General features: G+C 45.1%; 1 protein-coding gene across 2 annotated transcripts in view; it reads right to left on the bottom strand.

The window, feature by feature from the left end:
- Window positions 1-1610: 1610 nt before the first annotated feature.
- The window catches only part of ZFAND3 (zinc finger AN1-type containing 3), a 322750-nt gene continuing 302225 nt past the window's right edge, over window positions 1611-22135 (bottom strand). For both annotated transcript variants that reach the window (XM_044002479.1, XM_044002478.1), the window contains one exon: window positions 1611-7244. In XM_044002479.1, the coding sequence (XP_043858414.1) occupies window positions 7090-7244 (155 nt within the window). In that variant the 3' untranslated portion in view covers window positions 1611-7089. The remainder of the gene's footprint in view (window positions 7245-22135) is intronic.

Below are 22135 nucleotides of genomic sequence, written 5' to 3'. Positions count from 1 at the left end.
TCTGAGCCCTGGCCGAGGGGCACCGGGGCGGCTTGGGAGCGCCCGGCTAGGCTCGGGGCAGACGGCGGGAGGGTCTGGCCCTCCATCGTCTCCCTCTCCCCTCCCCTCCATATCCCCCTCCCTCGGCCTCTGGCAGTTCTCAACTATTTTGGATTTGCCCCAGACTGGCAAAAGCAAAGGACCTAGCGCAGTCGGGGTGTCCCAGATTAGGGCGGGCCCCCAGCCCCAAGCAGCCCTAGTGTGTATCTCACCCAGAGGCCAGGACTGGGTTAGGCCAATGGGCATCGTTTTGGTCCCGAGGGTGGGTGTGGAGTGGGGAATGGTCTCTTCAGGTTCCACCTTCCTTAAGGATTGCCCGGTCAGCCCCTTTGGCGGGGCAGACCCTGGGGGCAGGGATGTAGTCGGTCCTGCGGCCACCAGACTAAGTCAAAAGATCTGGGTGGCAATTTTGCAAGCCGAATGAAGCTAATTTGCATATTACTTATGGCCACGACTTTCCCTAGTGGCCTGCTTTCTCATACTCGGGCCCTAGAAGAGCACCCCTAGAATTCTAACACCTAGAAGATGCAAAGAAGGGACTTCTCTAGTTCAACATCTCCGCACCCCCATCCCCTCCATTTTACATAGGGGGAAACTGAGGCCACGAGGGGAAACTGAGTTGCCTAAAGTCACACAGCTAAGTACCTTGTATGCCCACACCTGCCTTTGTTCTGTGCCGGGGTAAGGGATAGATGGAGTCCGGGGAATAGTCCTCTGATAATTCCTCCGCCAGGTATCTAAGAGCTGACTCAACTCACGCTAAAGCGAGCGGCTGTAAGCTTCCCTCATCGTGCACTTCTCAGTTTGGGGTCAGTTTTCTGTTTTCCGCGCTGGTAGCATGTAGAGAATTGGAGGCGGCTGGAGTAGGTGACATGATCCTGTGTTCTAATCGTTAATGATTCTTTATACACTGGACTAAGGTTACTACAACAGGAGAGATTTAGGTTCTATCTTCCAGACCAACTGGCCGAGAGGGAAGAGTCTCTGAGGATCTTTCTATTCCTAGCCTGTTTGTGATGAGGTGGGTGTCCTTTCTCAGGCCACCAGTTTGTTTCCGCTAATATCTCCAATAAGCAGTCTTGGCATTTGTCCTGAGGGCCCGTAGCTTGTGTTCCATCCTCCCCACCACTTAATACAATAACCCATTGGGCTGATGTCCCAAAGGTGACACTTTCGGGGGGGGGGGATGTCATAGGAGACTGGCTATTTCCTTTTGGTTCTCATTGAGGCAAGGGACTACAGGATAGGCTCCCATGGGGAAGCCTAGGCAGGGGTCAAGGAGTAAGAACTAGGGCATGCAAAGGTTATGGAGCTGACTAGTAATCTGTGGGAAGGCTGGGGTAGGGTGTTAAGGAGGGCTTGGTGGGAGAAGGATCCGGAGGGCCCAGGGATGATTATGCCTTCAGTCCCAGTAGTACGCTCGACTCATTAATTCATTCAACAAACATTTATTGTAAGTGCCTACAGGAAAGGCACTGTGCTAGGCTCTGGAGATACAAAGACAAAAATGAAACAGTCCCTGCCCTCAAGGAGCTTACATTCTAGCAGAAAGAAACAACATGTACACAGATAATACAAAATATATATACAAAGTAAATACAGAGCAATTTCAGTTGGGGGGGGGGTTGGAAAAGGGGGGGGGAGCAGGGTCAGGAAAGGAAGGCCTCGTGTGGGAGCTGGCACTTGAGCTAGGCCTTGAAGGAAGCCAAGGATTCTAAAACTGAGGAGAGAACATTCCAGGCACGGTGGCCAGAGACAGCAGGTCGTGTACAGGGAACAGCCAAGTTGGCTGGTTGGGTGGAGATGTAGTCAGTGAGGTCTACGCCCTGTGAAATAACAGCTGTTAGGGCTATCTGTGCCAAACAGGTTAAGTCTGCCTTTTGTTCTAGAGGCAATAGAAAGCCACGGACACTTACCCAACAGGGCAGTGACACAGTCAAACCTGTGCTTTGAGAACATCAATTTGGCAGCTACATGACAGATCTGGAGTGGAGGCCACTTAGAAGGCAATTTCTGAAGTTCAGGTGAGAGGTGATGAGGACCTGAACTGGGGTGGTGGCCATGTGAATGTTGAGAAAGGGTCTGGTGTGATGTGTGGAGGTAGAAAGGACAAGATTTGGCAACTGGTCAGATGTGGGGAATGAAGAGCTGAGGGTAAGGTTGCAAACCTGAGCAACTTGGAAGAAGAGTGATGCCCTCGACAGAAATAGGGGGATTAGGAAGATGTTTTGGGGAAAGAGTTGTGTTTTGGACACAGTGAGTTTGAGAGGCCTATGGGACATTCAACTGGAGAGGCCAGACAGACAGCTGATGCAAGACAAGTTGATGCTCGGGAGAGAAGTTAGGGCTGGAGAGATGCGGGAGTCATCTGCATAGATCAAACTGATCCCTTGGGAGCAGAGATCACCATTAATAATAGTAAAAGTCGACATTTATATAGCGTTTTAAGCTTTGCAAAGTGCTTTACACACACTATCTCATTTGACCCTCACAATAACCTGGTGAGTTAAATGCTATCGATATCATTAGCCCCATTTTACAGATATGGAAACAGGCTCAGAAAGGTTGTTAAATGACATGCACATTGTCCAATCCAGTTCCCTCCTGTCTTCAGATCTAGCACTTTCCCTATCTGACCATGCCTGGCCTCATTGTGGAGAAAAGAGAACCCAGGACAAGAAGGGTCAGTCAGAATCAGGAGAGAGCAATGATACAAAAACCTAAGGAGACTATGGGGGAATGTGGGGAGTGGGGGGACCCAGACATTTTATCAGTCATTTCTGAGCAGGGACAAGTCTCAACCTCTCTGAACTCATTTCATGTACAAGAGGGAAATCGATAACAATGATACGCATCCTACTTATAAAACTTACAAATCCTACATACCAAGAGGGTGAGAATGCTTTGTCAATCTCAATTTTTTTTTTGGGGGGGGGGAGGAATGAAAAAAATCTCTCCCTTAGTAGGAACCCTGATCCTTCTCACCTAAAGTAGCAAAGCCAAGCCCCTCATGACCTCTCCCCCGAGGGTGGGAGGCAGTTCCCTGAAACTGATGTGCCAGCACTCTTAACAGCTGGGCTACGTTAGGAGGTAAGGCATAGAGAATGACTGAGCCAATGGAAAGCATTTAAGCCCTTACTGTGTGCAAAGCACTTTGCTAAGCACGGAAGATACAAACGGAAAAGGGAGAGACACAGGCTTGCCTTCTTCACCATTCGCTGGGGCCGCGAGGGCCCAGGGATGGCCAGAATCATGCCGATTACAGTTAAGGACATTTAAAAGAAGATACTGTGATGAAAGAGACAGAATACTGGCCTGGGAGCCAGGAAACCTGGTCCTAGTCCTGGATCTGCCAGGACCTTGCTTTGCAAGCTTGCCCAAGTGAATTCTGCTCTCCGAGTCTTGTGAAATGATTCCGTGTCTCACCATGCTCCTTTGTGGATGATCTACTGCAGGATGTAGAGATTATAATTCAGCTATTCTAAAGTCAATGGATCTGGCTGGAGAAACTGGGGTCTTTCCAATTTAGGTGTTAATCAAGGGCCCACCTAGAAGCCCTGGTGTGCTGCTCACTGACATGGGCAAAGTAGATGTCTCTGCCATGACCAGTTTTGAGGGAGGGAAGGAGGGAGCTACCCTGTTCTGAGACAGAGGGGATACCAAGGGGAACACAGGCTGAATCCTTCTTGATGGAGATGGAGATAATGTCACAGGGGAAGACTCCGCCCAGGGCCTACAGATGATCTAGAGTCAGTGGGGGTGAGGGTGCAGAGGGTATGACTTGTCTCTGTCATTACCCAAAGTTGGTTTTGGCTCAGAGGCAGGTCACAATCCTGAGATCTGGTTGGTGAGGAAGGATAATAGGAAAAAAATGGGGCATTGCCCCCCCACCCCTTTAGCAGCTGCCTCCCTCAGCATCACATCTTAGTCTGCTCCTCCCACTATCTAAAGCCCAGAAAGAGCAAGAGCCCCTGGCTGAGCCCTTCAGGCTGGGTGTCAGCCCTGCCAGTCTATGCTGCAGAGCAGACTCCGATGGTAGAGGGGACCCTCCCCTGGATCCGGAGCCAAGGCTGTGCTTGCTCAGCACCCAGAGACCTGGGCCAGGTCCCTCCTACAGGCCATCACCCCCACCAGGGCTCGAATCCTGGGCACTACTCAGTCTTCATGCCTGTTAAGGAGATAACAAAGGTCTCCCCCTCAGGTGTATGGGGGGGGGCAGGGAGAGGTCACAGTTCAAAGAACTTTAAGGACTGATCTAAGACAACTTAGTGGGTCTTTTCTGCCTTGTCATCTGGCCCAAACCCCACCCAGCAGCCATAGCCAGCCACAGGTCTCTGAAGGAACTGCTTCCTGGCCTAGGAGACCTAGTGGGAAATGAAGTCTATCTCACCATTCCCCACAAGTCCCCGAGCTTTCCAATGTTTAATTCCAGGCTTAATTCCAACGTCAACTAAGTGTAGAGAGGAGGGGCTCTCTTCGGCTCACACGACGTGGGGCCAGGCACCAGCACACCCACGGAGCTGGTGTGCTGCAGGGACAAAATGCAAGAGCCATTCAACTGGGTAAAGTCACCACTAAGACTCCACTGACCAGGACCACATCACCCTACAGAAAATTTAGGGCTAGCCGTCCATACAAAGGAGGTTTTGCCATCAGTGACCTGGGGAATAAGAAGCTCTTGGCAGGAGAAAAAGCCTTGGCCTTGGCCCAGGTTCTGTGCTTTGCAGTTCCCCAGATGGTCCCTAGCAGGCTTGGGACCCGTCCAGAGAACTGGTGAAATAGAGAGGAATTCAAACTTTAATCTGATTGGTTTAATGGGTATTTTTTTTTTCAGCAGGAGAAAAAAAAAGAATAAAGTTACAAGATTCTTTTTAATATTTTCACAATGTTAAACTAAAACGGAATTCTAGGCTACGTGTGTAAGTAAATCTAGAACACAAAAGGGTTAAATAAGATTTTGTTTCCTTTTAAAGTTACAAGAATTTAAGCTTTCCTTACATTTAACAAACTTCACAGAACAGATACTTTGGAGGAACAAGCCCCACTTCCTCCCCCAGCCCCAACCTCGCCTGTCAATAGAGTGAACGGAGTCCATAATGCACCAGGGCCTGTTTGCCAAGGCAGCTTCTCCCCTGTGCCACCTCTGAGCCAGCAGTGCCTCAGAATGGCCGAGGGGGCACAGGAAAGAGCAGTAGATGGAGGATCTTGGGAGGCAAAGGGGAGCTCGGGTCCAGTATCAAACAGTATGTGCTGAGGCTGGTTTAGAATAGTGGCAGGTGTGGGGATCCAATCAACTGGGTCTCCTCCCCCTCCTCCATTGAAGAGTTGAGACCATTATTAAGAAAAATATTAAGGCTGAAGATTTTTATAGTGGGTTTTCTTTTTTTAGGGGAGAGGCAAAGGAAGACAGGGGGAAAGAGCATTATTTCCTATTTCCCCACACATTTTAGATTAAGAAATATTTCTAACTCCCAGGTCTTTCACTGTAGCTGATTTACAAACATATCATTGGCCTCTCTTCTTTTTAAAACCTAAGTTGCTGGGGTAAACTATTTTAGCAGCCCAAGTGTAGGGAGAGCCAAGTGGCCTCTTAGGGGACCTCTTATTGTCCACATGACTGAAATGGTTTTAAAGTTGTACCCATCTTGACCTTGCCTAATATTTCAGGTTCCAGGTGATCCTAATCTCTCCCTCCACCCTTTCTTTCCCAGTCCTCACCCCTCTCCTCCCAGTTTTGCTATAGTACCTAGCTGATAATTCTCTTGCAACTCAGGTTCAACAAGCCAATTCCCTCTGCTTTGCACCCCTTCCTGCCCATGCAGTCTAATCCCACCCAGGCCTGGCCTCTGGCAATGGGACTCCCCTGTGCCCAAGTGAGGAGATGTGCTGGGACCCCTTTTTGCAATTCAGGCTCAGCAGGTGTGCTCAGACTGTCCCTGGCCCACAACAGTTGCTCTCAGGAGACCCAAGCCTTCCTGATTCTAGTAATACATGTCATATCCTCCCACTGCACTTGACAGATTTTTCTTTATACTATGAGGCTGCATAGAAATGGGCGAAGAGCCCACGTGACTATCCTGCTAACACTTTGAAGGTGAAGAGACAAACCCTGACGGCAGCTGCTGCTCCTTCGCTGTTCCCCAATACTGTTACTGACTTGTTTGCTATGAGGTGTGTCCCCCGCTTCCACCCTAGCTCCCCTGCCCCTTACCGCCAACAGAGAGTGAAGTCTGGCTTCAGAGAACTATCTGTGGAGCCCGGCAACTCCCACGGCTGCTGGGCTGTGATCCAGCCTCACTGAATCAACTATCAGACACCTGCACCCAGCCAATGGTCCATAAGAGCCAGTCAGGTCGCATGAGACTGCTGCAGAGTCTAGAGGTCCTAGGTAGAAGAGTGTACTTTGTGACTAGTCTGGGGTGGAGCTAATGTTCAGAGCCAGGCTCTCTCTCTCTCCTTCTCCAAGTGACAGGACACATTTCCCACGGGAAGCCCGCCCCCTCCCTCTGCCTCCTGGGAGCCCCCCCCCCCCAAGCCCGGAGCAGCAGCCCAGGCAGGAGGGGCTGATGGGGAGGCTCTGGCTTCCGGGACCGGATTAGGGATAGGTGAAGAGGTGAAAAGGCTGCACATTAAACACAGAGTTTCTGGCAAGGTTGTGTGCGTCTCAGGAACTGTTTTAACCACCAGCTTCTACTCCTCTATTTACTTAAAGTCTCTGTCTGGACCATTTTCAGCTTAAGGCTTTTTATAAGTTTTGACTCCAGCAATGACATCTGCTTGTTTTGTTTTAAATCCACTAGCCATGCTCAAAAAAATATTCTTCATGTTTTAATTTTATACAGTGGCTAGCGGGCACCTTCGTAACCAGCCAGAAATCAATTTCAACCACCATCAACCCCTAAACTACAGTACCAGGACGGCTGGCTAAAGAAAGGAAACGGATTGGCTGTAGTCTGAAACGTGCCCAGTACAAGGTGTCTGGCTGACTCTGTCCTAAATAAGGCTAACATTAGTGAACTAAGAACAGGGTTTGGCTGCCGAGCCTCGCACTCAGGAGCAGCCTTCCCCAATGCGCTGGCAGGATCTCCCCACTTTCCGGTCCAGTTTCACCATTTTCAGGATGGCTTCCTCTCGGCCACGGCCCATGTGGTCAAACGTACAGTCGTGCTGCTCGGGGAGGCGGTGTAACATACAAAACACATAACCTGCAGAGGGCGAGAGTTGGAGACATGGCATTAATGTCAGGGGAATGAGGGTTAAGTGACTTGCCCGGGGTCACACAGCTAGTAAGTGTCAAGTGTCTACAGTCAGATTTGAATTCAGGTCCTCCTGAATCCAGGGCAGGTGCTTTATCCACTGCACCACCTAACTGCCCTGGAGACCGACTTTCAAAACCTATCTTATTTCCCCATGCCCTCCTAGAACCCTTCATATGGGTGTCCGTGTCCATCAGGAGAAGGTGGAGTGGTCCAGGGTGCCCGCAAAGTGAGATGGGAAATGCATAAGCCCCAGACGTCAGTGCTTCTGTAGGCCAGCTCGGCACTTCCTCTGACACAGGGAAGCTGTGTAACATCTATCACAAGACACACCATGTACCAGAGGACAGGTCATCTCTAGGCAGGAGAAAGGGGGGAATAATATGTGTGTGTGTCTATATATATAGATACACACACACATATGTAACTACTCAAATTACATCTTGCCTCCCACGTAGCAAGGACTTAAGGGATGCTGGGAGTGATAACGCCACAACTGAGTAAGGGGCCTCATAAGAAAAGGGATTATTTGAAGTGCTAGAAAAGGTTTTATAAATAAAGAGGGGAAAACCATTCCCAAGGGGCTAAGCAAGTTTTAATCATCTGCTTAAAGGAACACAGAGCCCTCATTTGTCACCATTCAAGAGAAAAGTGGGCATGCTTCCTTGGGGTTCCAGCCAAAGCAAACACTAAAGCTCCATCATTCCTGTGGGGGTGGGGCAGAATCAGATGGTGGGGAAGGGTGGTCCTATACAGTACTTGTATAGGGAATGGAGAGAAGACAGGGTAAGGTCAGTTGATCCAGCACAACAGAAAGGGGTTGATGGGATTTTCAAAGAGGAACCAACTGAAAAAGGTTGCTAAAGATGAGACACCTTCCAGAGACAGGTGAGTACCTCACACATTAAGGAATCAATCCATACTGAAAACAGAAGACAAATGAAAAGAAAAGATCTGCTCCCCTAGGCTGCAGTCCTTGGTTCTTCCTCTTTCTCTGAGCAGGAAGAGACGCTATCTGGTCTAGATTCTTCCCCCTTGGGCAGGAAGTCCTGGCTGGGGAGGTTTATGGAAAGGAATTTGTCCTTACCTTACATTCTATTCCTACCTCCCAACCCAACCAGTCTGGCAGTGTCCCCAGTGGGGTATTGTCTTTGGCAACATAAGGAGAGTGTTATGAGCAGCTGTAAGAAAATTCTAGACATGTTTTGCCCCACTTCAGCCACCCCCCTCAAAAAACCACCTTGCACTGCCCCCCCCATTTCCCAAGCACCTCCAAACCATGCCCTCCATAGTCCGTCCCCACTCCCCCCCTAGGTTCCCTTTGTGCTGTCTTCTCCTGTTAGAATGTAAGCTCTGTCTTGCTTGCTTGAATTTGTACCTCTAGCACTTGGCAAAATCCCTGCTTCATAAATGCTTTCTCAACGACAGATTTCGAGTATGTATTTGGATCAAGGAGAGGAGGGAATAAGATACTTCTCAACGACAGATTTCGAGTATGTATTTGGATCAAGGAGAGGAGGGAATAAGGCTGGCAAAAAAGTATGTAATTTGATATCAGAAAAACAAAAAAACAAACAACACTTTCCCAACAATCAGCGCTGTCCCAAAGTATGCCATGTGGTATGCCACAGTGGTCTCCAAGCAGAGGTAGGGTGACCACTGACTGGCTGTGTTGTAGAGGGAATTTTCTCAGTTATGGGATGAACTAGATGAGGGGACTAGGAGTAGGGAGAGACAGGCAAAATTGGGCAATAGGATTAGGCCAAATAGCTGCTATCTCTGAATTCTGATCACATTAATCCCCTCAGAATCCTTCAGACTCTCTCCTACCATCCAATAAAAGTCTAAACTGCTCTGTGCGATATTTCTAGCACTCCGCCCTACTTCAATGGCTGTTGCTCCTATTTCTTTTAGCTCATGTGGCCTCTGGCCACGAAGGGAAACTATGTCTCCTCTCCTCCTAAAAAACCATTTTCTCTCTTCCCACCCATCCCCCAAAATACAGCTCCTGCCTCTGTTCACATTGTTCCTAATATAGTCAAATGCTACTCCTCCTGTGAAGTTTTCCATGACCTGTCTAGTTGGAAGTCATCTTCACGCCGCCCCCCCCCCCGCCAGTATTCTTTCTCCTTTCTACCCATTTATTATATTCTAACATGCATCGTATCATTATCCAAGTGTGTCTATCCGCCTTCATTAAATTATAAGTTCTGTAAGGATAGGGACTGTTGTCAAATGAATGTTCTGTGTGTGTTGGGGAATAAAGTGTTGAATGGCATGGGAACTATGCCCAAAAATCTGGGACCAATCTCTACCTGTCCTTCCTCTCAGTTTTTCAAACCTGGACTAAGTATATTGGGGGAAAGGATAGAAAGAAGTGACCAGTGCCAAGTCTGGACATCAGTTCTGCCATAAAACATGATTAACCTGGTATTCTAGGAGAGTAGGGTGATATGTATGACTCTAAACAGGGACTGGTTTTAGGGAAAAGAAAGATGAAATTTTTGTCTCTGGAGAAACCTGAGTTCCCATTGGTCTCAACGCAAAATGAAGATTAATGAGTTTTTGTGGTATATTTACTGGTAAGTTCATTACTCGAAGATATTGGATACCAGTTGTCTTTGTCCTAAAGGATTCCACAGTGGAAACACAACAGCCTCGATATGCACACTCCATCTAACAAGCAAAATCATCGTTGGCTGCACAAAACCGCCAGGTAACAGCCTGCCCAGGATTCAGAGGACAGGTGTGGAGGGGAGGGGGAGAAACATTCCAGGTGGGAGGTGATGTTGGTTACTATTTTTGTCACTAGTTAGTGGACATTTTCCTGTGCTTCAAGGACCTGAAGGATAGGAGAAAAGAGCACCTGTCTGTCCCCTTTTCCTTTTCCCTCCCTTCCTTAGGATAGCAGGAGGATTGAGGAAAGAAGGTCCCAGAGTCCCTTCCCGCCTTTGATGAATTGTGCTAGGTTATTAAGAACAGCAGGAAATAGATTACAATGGGAATTAAGCCTGGCTCCTGGCTGGGTTTAATACCTCATTAGTCAATGGCGGGCTGAGGGAGAGAGAGGGCACAAGGTCTTGTCCTTCTTCGCCCAATTCCTCACTCTCCATTCCTCCCTAAGCTTACTCTCCTTTCCTACCACTGATCTCAAAGCTGGTGAGTGGCTTCTCCCACCGGGAGGGTAGATATCAAGGACAGGAGGCAATTAGCCTGTCAAGCACCGCCCCCCCCCCAAAGCAATAAGCAGAGCACTGAAGCCATGGTGTGCACCTCCCTTCCTTCCTTCACCCCACTGGTAAACCCTGTGACAGCAGTCCCTGGATCATGACACAGCCAGGATGTTCTGTGCTTCTCTGCCACACTTCGGGATCTGATTTGTAAAAGTTGCAAAAACAAGTTAGGTTATGGCAGCTCAACTGATGACAATTAAAATCCATGGCATTGCCATTCACTAGGGAAAAGTCCAGAGAAGTTTTAGAAGGTTAACTTCCTAAGTCACTGCACTGAGGTTATCAGATGGCATAAATTAAGCTCAATTCCCTCTCCTGTCAGGACCATTCACTGAAAGGAATGCTGAGTACATATAAGCTGGAGACAGCCAGCAGCTCACTACCTCTCCATATTCAGTGGCTACAACAAGGCCTGTCCTTGACCACTCTGGTTTCTAGGGAGTGTGGGGGGAGACAGGGTCGACAATGAGGATGATGAGTGGGTCCAGAGCCTTTCGTATTCTTTCTAGTCGCCCCAAGATTTGATTCCAAAACCAGGGAAAGTGTCATGAACTTTCAATTCTCATATTCTTCAGACTTCAGAGGTCAAGATGACAATGAAAAGGAAGATGAGTTGAAGTTGGTGGGAGGGCAGCATGTCATTAACTTAAATGGTAAAAAACATTCTAAAATCTGAAGACAGGAATGTCTAGTGCTCTTTCTCCTACACGATACTTGCTCACAACACTTCAGAGGGGCGGGGGGAGCCGCGGTGGTGACAGCATGTACCAGGTACCCCAGAAGGTTAGGACTCAACAATGTTAAGGTAAAACAGCAAAGGAAGAATGCCTAGGACTTAACAGAATTTGAAAACACAGGATCAGAAAACACATGGTTTCCACTTGCTTATAATGTTTGCTCTTCCAAGGCTGTTCTGCTGATTTCTGCTCACTGGCCAACACCTGCAGCAGCCCGCCTAACATGCTCAAGAATGGTTTTCTGGACAAAAAGAATGTTTTGAAATCTCAATCCAGAGAGTACAGAAAAAAGACACGTCACGTTTAGGCAACACCTAGGATCCATTTTTGGTGAAACTGCGTGAGAAGCTCAAGAATTCATCTGGGTGGTCGGTCTGTTGATAATTTAAGAGTGATTTTGAGTTTGGGGCTTAAAAGTGAAATGCTCAAATGTAGCTACAAGATGTATCTAGGGCCCACAGCACACCCTGTGCACCTATCTACTGAACGAACCATTTCAGGGACCAATATTCAAGAGCCCTTTGGAGCAGGGCAGGAGATCCCAAACAAGGCTGAGCAGGGAACAAACAGGAAAACAAAGCAGCTGCAGAGGTGTTGCCACAAATACTAGGCATCTTAAAACTATTCCAGTTCTAAGGACTGGCCAGCTCAGGAAGCTGATCTGCAAAAAGAAAGAATGTGTATGTGCCACTTAGTATGAGTTACAACCTAGATGCACTGAGACAGGGCTTGTGTGCCCAGATTTCTCAGTCACATAAGGCTTAGAACCTTAAATTCAAGAGACAGGTCGGACTGATATCAAGGAGGTGTGTAAAGAATCCCATGTTAGTGGAGAAAAGGAGAACTAATGTTTTGTTCATACTCCTACAGAAGAGGAGGACAGAAATTCCTGAATTGGATTCCACAGTCAGGGGCAGATGCTTCTGAAAGAGGGAAGAAAAGAGGCACACGGATACGGAGAGCGAAGATCTTATTGTGCATAGTGGAATCAACTCTGCCCAAAGACCGTGTGACTCCTTTTCCTAAATGAACTCACCCCACACTTCCTCTTGTGATCAGCAGACTCTGGAGAAGCACTAAACCAGTAACTGGGAATAATACTCCAAGCTGCTCCAAAAGTAAATGAGTGTATTAGAATTACATTGTGGTTCATTCTTCCAAGACTAATAACTGTTTGACTTGAAGCAGTTCTAAAACCGTGCATTTGGCACAGACACAACACCTAACCTGACCTACCGTTTCTAAGGTCAATGTTTAAAATGCTTACAATTCAGACGGCCTCTTTCTGAAGCAAAATTTCCCCTTCCCTGACACGGGCATGAGTATTGAAGAATGTTTTCCTCTATGCTGCACACACTTGGAAGCAATTCTCACCAACGCCATCATTAGCAGAAGATGACACAACACCCAGCACCTTGCTGTAAGTGCTAGAAAAAACTGTAACAATATTTCTCACTTCACTAGTCTGAAAAAGCCTGTAATACTCTGATTTTGATTCTGCGGTCACAAAAAAAGTGCTAAAGGATGGACTGTGTGTGTGCTCCATCTGCTATGGGCTGTGAAATACATGATGGAGGCAGGAAAAGCCTTAGAGAATGGGTCTAAAATGAGGAAAGCCAGCTAGGCCACACCCTCCCGTTCCTCTCCTTCCTCTGTCATCTTCTACCAAAGTCTAATTTTTTTTTTTTGGTGACGCAATTGAGGTTAAGTGACTTGCCCAGCGTCACACAGCTAGTAAGTGTTAAGTGTCTGAGGCCGGATTTGAACTCAGGTCCTCCTGACTCCAGGGCCGGTACTCTATCCACTGCGCCACCTAGCTGCCCCCAAAGACTGATTTTAGTTGGCTACAAGAGTTAGGGCAGAAGAAAAGAGAAAGAAGGAGGAATGGGAAGGAACAAAACTTCTCTGGGGAATAGGATCGTGCTCCTCAGATCTTCAGAAGAAAGTTGCTGGAGTGAAAGCTCAGTAAGGATGGGTGCTAGACTTTCCCCAAAGACATAGAAGATGATGCTCTTTCCCACACATCACCATTCCTACTCCAGAAAGACACACCCATTGTGAAAGAACTAGTATCCATTTAGCAGTCTTTCCCCATAACATGGGTTATGTCCACCCTTTCTTCCTTTCCTTCTGGAAGAGAGATCAAATTTTCCCTAAAAGGAGGCAAATCAGGCTCAGGACCTGAATGACCTATTTCCCTGAAAACCTTCCCAGTCATCTAGGGACATTAAAAAGTCCCCATCCATGTGCAGTTGAGGTTGGCCCAAGTCGATAGATTTTTGAAGACCATGTTCTTCCATATCCTGCCCTGATGAGCAGATGGGGTTTCCATCTGGAAATGGGGGTTAGGGTGTCCAGAGAAATCCCATCCATGAATAGCCTGCCTGCATTGGGGCAAAGTAAACCTTTTAACCGTTCAATGGCTTCTGAGTGCCTCATTTAGTCGCAGCATCAAACCCAAACAGAGAGACTTCTGCCTTTGGTCTCCCACCCCTCTTCAACTGCAGAGTGACTAGAAAACACCACAGACTTGGAGTGAAAAGATCCAAGCTCAAGTCCCTGTTCCAACACAAAGTGTAAAACAGTTGCTTTCTCCATCATGGCCTTGGTTTCCCCCTCTCTAATGAAAGTGTTGTTCAGGTAAGTTTCTAAAGTCTCCTTTAGCTCCAACACCTGTGATTCTACAGATGGCGAAGCCCTGGCTGAGGAGACACCCTCTGCCACAGGACCGTGACCTTTCGGTTCCAGGCAGCAGGCCCTCGGTTTAAAGATAGGGTCTTTTTGATGAGCAGGCATTCAAACAAAATGCTCACTGACCCTTCCTCTTCAAACTTTATTACTTGATACTAGAGTTGGAGGTCAGAACTCCCTTCAAATCCCTTGGGAAGAGTAAATGGAGGTTATGCCAAAATAACCCTGAGCTCTTGACATTTTTTATTCCATTTCAGTTTTGCAGAAATTCTGTTTGCCAGCTTTATTTTTGAGCAAGAAGGCACTGTTTGGCACTGCCAGAACTCCACAACTCCTGCCATTTTGGGACTTGAATTAATCACACACTTGTTTCTTTGCAGACACTCCATTTGGAGGCTTCTCAAAAGTCACCCTTTTAATAAAACTATAGACCTTTGTTCCAGGGCAAGATTCAGCTCCAGATGCTCTCGTATTTACTTGATTCACCTAACTTGCAAGAAATGCTTTATCCTTTCCTGAGTATTTGAATTTTGAATTGACAAAAGGTTCAAGGGGAGTTTAAAATGTTGGTACGCCTTGGGGATAGGCAGAGGTATAGTAAAGATGACAGACTGCTTGTCCTTATGCAGTTACAGAGCTGTCCACTCACTGGGGTCTCAGAATATATGCAAAGTAAAAAGGAACGGGACTAAGAAGACCAGATATTCTGATCCAGAAGCATCCTGTCCTTCTTTACTAGCGGGAAGCAATTTGTATCTGAGGAAAGTCAGATTAACCCTTTTCAGTCTTGGCTCAGTAAGGTTCATTCAGCATTGAATACTTGTTTTTAAATAAAGAAACAAAAAAAAAAACCCCAAACTCAAACCACAATGCAACTTACAAATGTGAAAATCCAGCCCAACATGTCTGAATGACCTGATAAGCTCATTCCAAAAGAGAATCACATCTCTATAGCAAGATAAAGCTTCTATATAGCTCAGGACAGCTAACTGACCTCATAGCTCATTTGTAAGTACATGTTGGGAACAGCAGGTGGTCACAGGAAAGCTTGTTGGAAAGCATGAGCCATTTATATACCCACCAGCAGCAATCCCTGGATTACACTGTAGCCGCTGACCCAATGCTCAAGGCACAATTTGTAGCACAGAAATGTATTAAAGGATCTTAATGTGTTTTATTTCATCAGGACTATGGTACAGGCAAAGCAGCTGCAGGTGCTCTGGGAATAAAGCACGTCTACTTTACATTCGACTCCATTCCTGGCTTTGCATGCTACAGAAAGAAACTCATTACACTCCAAGAACTGGCCTGGGTTCCTGGCTTGTTGTGCTATTTGACATATACCCTACTGGGGCAGGAGCAGATAACTCACTGATAAGAAAAATTCTACCAGAGGTTTCCCTGTGGCTTGAGACTGCTTACTGAGAATCAAGTGACGGTGAACTCCAACCCCCCACCCCCAGCCCCTGCCTCAGCAGGAAGGACAATCTGCATTTTAGAAAAAGCTATTACACAATCCGACTTTTTAATAAAACCACTAAATCACACTGAGTTGATTCTAAAACAGAGGCAATCAGCTATTTTTTTCTAAATCAATTAAAATGCCAGTTAGACAAGAGATAAATGGTAGTCCAAGAAGCAATGTGATACAAGACAGATATGAGGAGCTTGTGAAAAGCTCTTAAACTCCAGCTGTAAGGCCTCTGCTGTGATTTGGCGCATTCCCTTGGTATCTACCATCACACGGCTCTGAGAGAGCAGACAGCAATGAAGGACCTAAAGTTGTGCTACAGTCCAGCTTAATGAAGCTCCCAACACATTCTGTACACACCATCACTTTAAAAGTATAAAAACATTTGCTACTGCTGCTGACATCCTTTACTGTTCTCTTTGCAGACAGCTCTATAATTACCCCTTCCCTCTCCTCCAAAGGGAGCGCTCATCCTGTCCCAGCTCCATCTCCTCAAACAGCCTGCACTTTACACAATGTTCACCTGGAGAAGAAGGCCCCATCCCTTGATCCTCCCCTGCCCCCCCCCCCAGCCTGCTGCTCCTCACTTTTGGGGAGCTGAGACCACACAGGTGCAAAGAGCTGAACTGCAAGAAGCCCAATTTGGGACAACCCTTTAACCCCTTCCCAACTAATAAGGAAGAGGAGGCCAGTGTTCACATTATGCTAAGCTGTTTTATCTAGAGATGAACATATATTTAAAAACCAAGAGAAACTGGCTCCAGGCAATTTCTGCCACAGGAATAATAATTTGCTCTTTTGTTCATTCCATCCCAAGGCTGAGGAGGAAGGCATTAATGCTTTGGGGCTGATCCGCCTTCAGTGGAACAGAGCTATGAAGTGCTTGCGTGCAGCTCAAGGTGTCTGGTTCCCAGGCCAGCCCAGCCCAGATGCCAAGGCTCCAAGTGCTACCTCCCACCTCATTACCTTCCACCAGCTCCAGGAGGCTGGCTGCACCAGCAGATGTGTTCTGCTTTTCTGCTGACCTTATTCTTTCAGCACTTTCCACTGATTTGTTTGACTTTCCTTTCGGCATTCTATTGCCCTTTAAAAGATTATCTTTTCAAGCTAAGCAGAAGCACCCTTGAAAACTACCAACAAAGCTTTGACTGAATTGAAGGATGCTCTTCTTCACCCTGAGCCCCAGCGGAGCCTGCCTTAGGTTAGGGAGGGTGGCATGGCTGCACTCTGGACAAATATTTCATCCTGGATTTCTATGGCTGTTTGAGCCATCACCAAGGTATCTTCACACTCAAAAAGCCACTCTCGCCTAAGTTGAAGAATGACTAAGAGACATGGAAGTCTTAGGGTACTACTAAATTGCAAATGCCAACCTGTGTCCTGGAGGAGAGAAAGGAGGAAAGATATCATTTCTAGGTAACACTTACTCAGCATGTTAATTAATGGAAGCTCTGTAGAAAGGAGCAACTGGGTGAAGGTGGTTATTTCTTTTCTTTCTCTGCCCATCACCTTCAAACACAAGCCATTTCCATAGGAGGAAGTGTGGCACAGTGGAAAGATTTCAAGTTAGTAGATTTTTGATTCTGTCCCTGCCTCAGCTGCTGTCTAGCTGTGGGACCTTGGACAGCACCTCACATTTTTATTCTGTCAAATATAGGGTGCTGGGGAAGCACCAAGTACAGGGAGAAGAACATGAGACTAGGAGTCAGGATACTTGGGGTCTAGTCCAAGCCTGGCCTCTAACTCTCTGTGAGCCCTTGGGTACCTCTCTGGACTTTCTAGGCCTCTCTATAAAATGAAGGTTGAACAAGATCGTCTCTGAAAGAGCTTCCCAGCTCACATCACAGAGGCTACCACTAAGAATTCTCAAAGTTCTCTTCCAGCTCTAACATCTTAAGGGAGCACAGGAGTTTTCTCCAGCAGTTTACACATCAAACCCAGGATCGTCACATGGGACATATTAACTCCCAGGCCCACTTCCTCCTTCCTGCTCTAGCTCCTACCAAGACAATCCTCTAAGCCCTTTGTGCCAGGGACTGGGAGGGTGTGGGGGTGGGGAGATGACTAATGGGGACGGGGACATACGACTCCTCCTAGCCTCTCTCTTCTTACCCAGGGAAACCTTTTCTGAACAACTAGAGCTGAGGCAGGAGCTTCCCTTTTCTTAACATGTTGTGGGTATATGGGCCTCATGGTTTGCTTGCCACTACCATAAACAGCCACCTTGATGATACTGTAAATATACGATCAAAAGGTGACAGAAGATTTCTGATCACAATACACAGATTTTTAGGGAAGCCTGATTGATTCTAATATACAGAGAAGGCACGAGGCAGCTCCGAAAGTTGTGTGGTTGGGGACATCCTGAAAGGGGAAGGGGAGATTTTCTAAGGAGGACAGAAAAAGAGCTTTTCAGATACTGTGGGGGCTCCCTAACAGGTATGGTTAGGCATTCTGCAAGACTCGCTTTCAGACATGGAGCCAGAGGATTTGTGTTTCCAAGTTTAATCACGTATTGCTTGTGTTTCAAAGTGTCTTGTGTCTATTTTTCCTGGAGACAGTAAAGCTGGGAGCTGTTAGAGACAGGATGAAGGGAAGGTTTTAGACTGTAGAGATTTTGCAAAACAAACAAGGTTTTGGCCCAATCTACCAATATCAAGCCTACTTTTAGTTTCTGAGACTTAAGTTTTAGAGAAGGCAGAAAGGTATTCATAAAATTTATTTTGAATACAATACTCCAGAAAGCCACTCCAAAATAGAAATATGTTTCCTCCCCTATGTTCCTAAATCCCAAGCTTTAAAAGTTCCATAATGTTTAGCTTTTCAATTACAGTGGAAGGAGAGGGGCTGGAGAAATCCCTGCTCCTTACGTGTCTGGGTTTATTTTAATGCTTCCTTGCCAATCCAGATAGAAAGACTTCCTTAGCTGCAGATGAATTTCATTTCAGTGGCAACACAGAAGGTCAAATTTTTAAAAATCGAGTGTTATTTGGTGGAGTGGAGTTGACAGATCTTGTGGAGTCCCCAGACTGAAGGCAAAGAAGTTTGCCTTCCTAAGATTTGATTCCTGTTCCATGTTTAGGGGAAACTGCTAATGCAGTAAAGATTGGGGTGGGGAGAGAGGGAGCAAGAAATCCCTACGAGATTTTTTTTCTTTTTAATAGTATTTTTTCCAATTACATGTAAATATATTTTTCAACATTGATTTTTGTAAGATTTTGAGTTCCAAATTCTCCCCTGCCCCCAGCCAGCAAGCAATCTGGTATAGGTTATACAGTACAATCATGTTAAACATATTTCCACATTAGTCATGTTATAAAAGAAGAATCAGAACAAAAGGAGAAAAACACAAGAAAGAAGAAACAAAACAAACAAAAACCCTACTGAAAAAGCGAAAATAGTATTCTTTAATTTGTATTTAGATTCCACAGTTCTTTTTCTGGGTGTGAAGAGCATTTTTCACCATGTGTCTTTTGGAATTGTACTGCGGAGAAGAAGAGCTAAGTCTATCACAGTTGATGATCACATAATGTTGCTGTTACTGTATACAATGTTCTCCTGGTTCTGCTCACTTCACTCAGCATCAGTTCACATAAGTCTTTCTTTCAAGCTTTTTCTGAAATCTGCCTGCTCATCATTTCTTTTCTTTCTTTTTTTTATTTTCTAGTTACATGTAAAGATAGATTTCAACATTTGTTTTTATAAGATTTTGAGTTCCAAATTTTTCTCCCTCCCTAAGACATAAAGCAATCTGATATAGGTTATATATGTATATATACATATATATATATATGTATAGTCACATTAAACATATTTCTGCATTAGTTGTGAAAGAAGAATCAGAACAAAAGGGAAAAACCTCAAAACCTCAAAAAAGAAAAAGTAGAAACAGTATGGTTCATTCAATCTACATCCAGATTCCACAGGTCTTTTTTTCTGGATGTGAAGAGCATTTTCCATCACTGCTCATCATTTCTTTCTTTCTTTCTTTTTTTTAGTGAGGCAATTGGGGTTGAGTGACTTGCCCAGGGTCACACAGCTAGTAAGTATTAAGTGTCTGAGGCCGGATTTGAACTCAGGTACTCCTGACTCCAGGGTTGGTGCTCTATCCACTGCGCCACCTAGCTGCCCCCGCTCATCATTTCTTAAAGCACAATAGTATTCCATTATATTCATATACTACAACTTGTAGTACTACATTCATGCAATACAACTTGCCCAACTGATGGGCATCCCCTCAATTTCTAATTCTTTGCCACCACAAAAAGAGCAGCTATAAATATTTTTTGCATATGTGGGTCTTTTTCCTGTTTTTATGATCTCTCTGGCATATAAATTCAATAGAAGTATTGCTGGATCAAAGGGTATGCAAAGTTTTATAGCCTTTTGGGTTTTGGCTATAGTTCCAAATTGCTCTCCAGAATGGATGGATCCATACTAGTTGTGTGATTCTGGGCAAATCGCTTAACCCTCGTTGCCCTGCCCCCCCCCCCCCCAACACACAACAACAGAATGGATGGATCAGTTTACAACTCCACCAACAATGCATTAGTGTTCCAATTTCCCCACATCTCCAACATTAGTCTTTTTCCTTTTTTGTCATATTAACCAACTGGATAGGTGAGGTGATACCTCAGAGTTGTTTTAATTTGCATTTCTCTAATCAATAGTGATTGAGAACATTTTTTCTTCATATAGCTGTAGACAGCTTTAATTTCTTCATCTGAAAACTGCCTATACATATACTTTGATCATTTATCAATTGGGAAATGATTTTTGTTCTTATAAATTTGATTCAGTTCTCTATATATGAAAAATGAGGTCTTTATCAGAAACACCAAATTTTTGCTTTCAGAATTTCTAACCGTGGTTGCACTGGTTTTGTTTGTGTAAAGCCTTTTTAATTTAATATAATCAAAATGATCCATTTTGCATTTTATAATGTTCTTTATCTCATCTTTGGTCATAAATTAGCTTCTAGGAGATTTGACCAAAGTCCTAAGTAGTGGGGATGGGTAGGGGTTGTAGCACGAGGAAGGAGAATCCCTTAGGCTGGAGAAAGCACATTTATTTTGTACACCTGATCCTTAGATAGAAGGGATAAGACAAATAAGAGGTAGTTCCCAGCTTACTACCAAATTTGTACTCTGCATTTAGGTATAAAGAAAAGAATAATTTCTTATAATTGGCTTTAAGAAAACACGTAATGTTGTCCAACAATGATCTTTTTAGTAAGATATAACCGTTTAGAGTAGAGAATGAACATACCATCTACTTACAATTATCCAGTAGGTACAGAAATGTAATTGTACACAAAGTAAATAACACTAAAAACAACTTCTATCTGGTTTGAAATTAATCAAAACATTTCAAGGCAGATTATACTCCTTAAAGTTTTTTGATTGCTAATATTAAAAAGTTTGTTTTTCTTGACCATCAGTCAAGGGAAGTGTCTTTCGATATGTAAGGTAGAAAGCCAATGCCATCTTGGAATTAAAAAAGTAATCTAGCCAAGCACAAAGAATTGAGAGGCATTGTATTTATACAGCTACTATGTATCAACATTCATTGTACTAACTCGATAATTTTAGTAGTAGCTTCAAGATCACTGGATATCATTTGCTATTGCTGGGGATAGCTAGCTAAGTTCAAAGTATAGATAGCTTAAAGTGGGGTTAAAAAGCTAAAGCAAGCTTTTCGTGGTGACAAAGAACTGGAAAATCAGGGGATGTCCATCAGTTGGGGAACAGCTCAACAAGTTGTGGTATATAAATGTAATATAATTCTACTGTGCTGTAAGACATGATGAGCAGGCAGATTTCAGAAAAGACTGGAAAGACTTAATATGAATTGATTCTGAGTGAAGTGAGCAGAACCAGGAAAACATTGTACATAGTAATGGCAATATAGTGTGATGATCAACTGTGATAGACTTAGCTCTTCTCAGGAATACAACGATCCAAGACAATGCCAAAAGACTCATGATGGAAAATGCTCTCCACATGCAGAAAAAGAACTATGGAGTCTGAATGCGGATCGAAGCAAACTATTTCCACCTATGTGTGTGCTTGTGTTTTTGGTGAGGCAGTTGGGGTTAAGTGACTTGCCCAGGGTCACACAGCTAGTAAGTGTCAAGTGTCTGAGGCCAGATTTGAACTCAGGTCTTCCTGATTCCAGGGCTGGTGCTCTATCCATTCTTCTTTCTTGTGGTTTCCCCTGTATTCTGACTCTTCTCTCACAACACGACTAATGTGTAAATATGTTGAACATGACTATAATGTTTAACAGACTGCTTGCAAGCTTCAGGAAGGGGGAGGAAAGGAGAAAAATTTGGAACGAAAAATCTTACAAAAATGAATGTTAAAAATTATCCTTACATATAATTGAAAAAAATACTATTTAAAAAGAAAGAGGGGCAGCTAGGTGGCGCAGTGGATAAAGCACCGGCCCTGCATTCAGGAGTTCCTGAGTTCAAATCCGGCCTCAGACACTTGACAGTTACTAGCTGTGTGACCCTGGGCAAGTCACTTAACCCCCACTGCCCCGCAAAACAAACAAACAAACAAACAAACAAATAATTAAATAAATAAACAAACAAACAAACAAACAAATTAATTAATTAATTAAAATTAAAAAGAAAGAAAGACCTAAGTAAGTCTGGTAACATTGTATTTTAAATACAAGATTTCTTTTTTCCTACCCCAGTGT

This window comes from Dromiciops gliroides, chromosome 4, assembly GCF_019393635.1.
Source record: "Dromiciops gliroides isolate mDroGli1 chromosome 4, mDroGli1.pri, whole genome shotgun sequence".
Classification (NCBI taxonomy): Eukaryota; Metazoa; Chordata; class Mammalia; order Microbiotheria; family Microbiotheriidae; genus Dromiciops; species Dromiciops gliroides.
The sequence above is the reverse complement of the archived record's forward strand: the minus strand, read 5'-3'. Positions and strand labels throughout refer to the sequence as shown.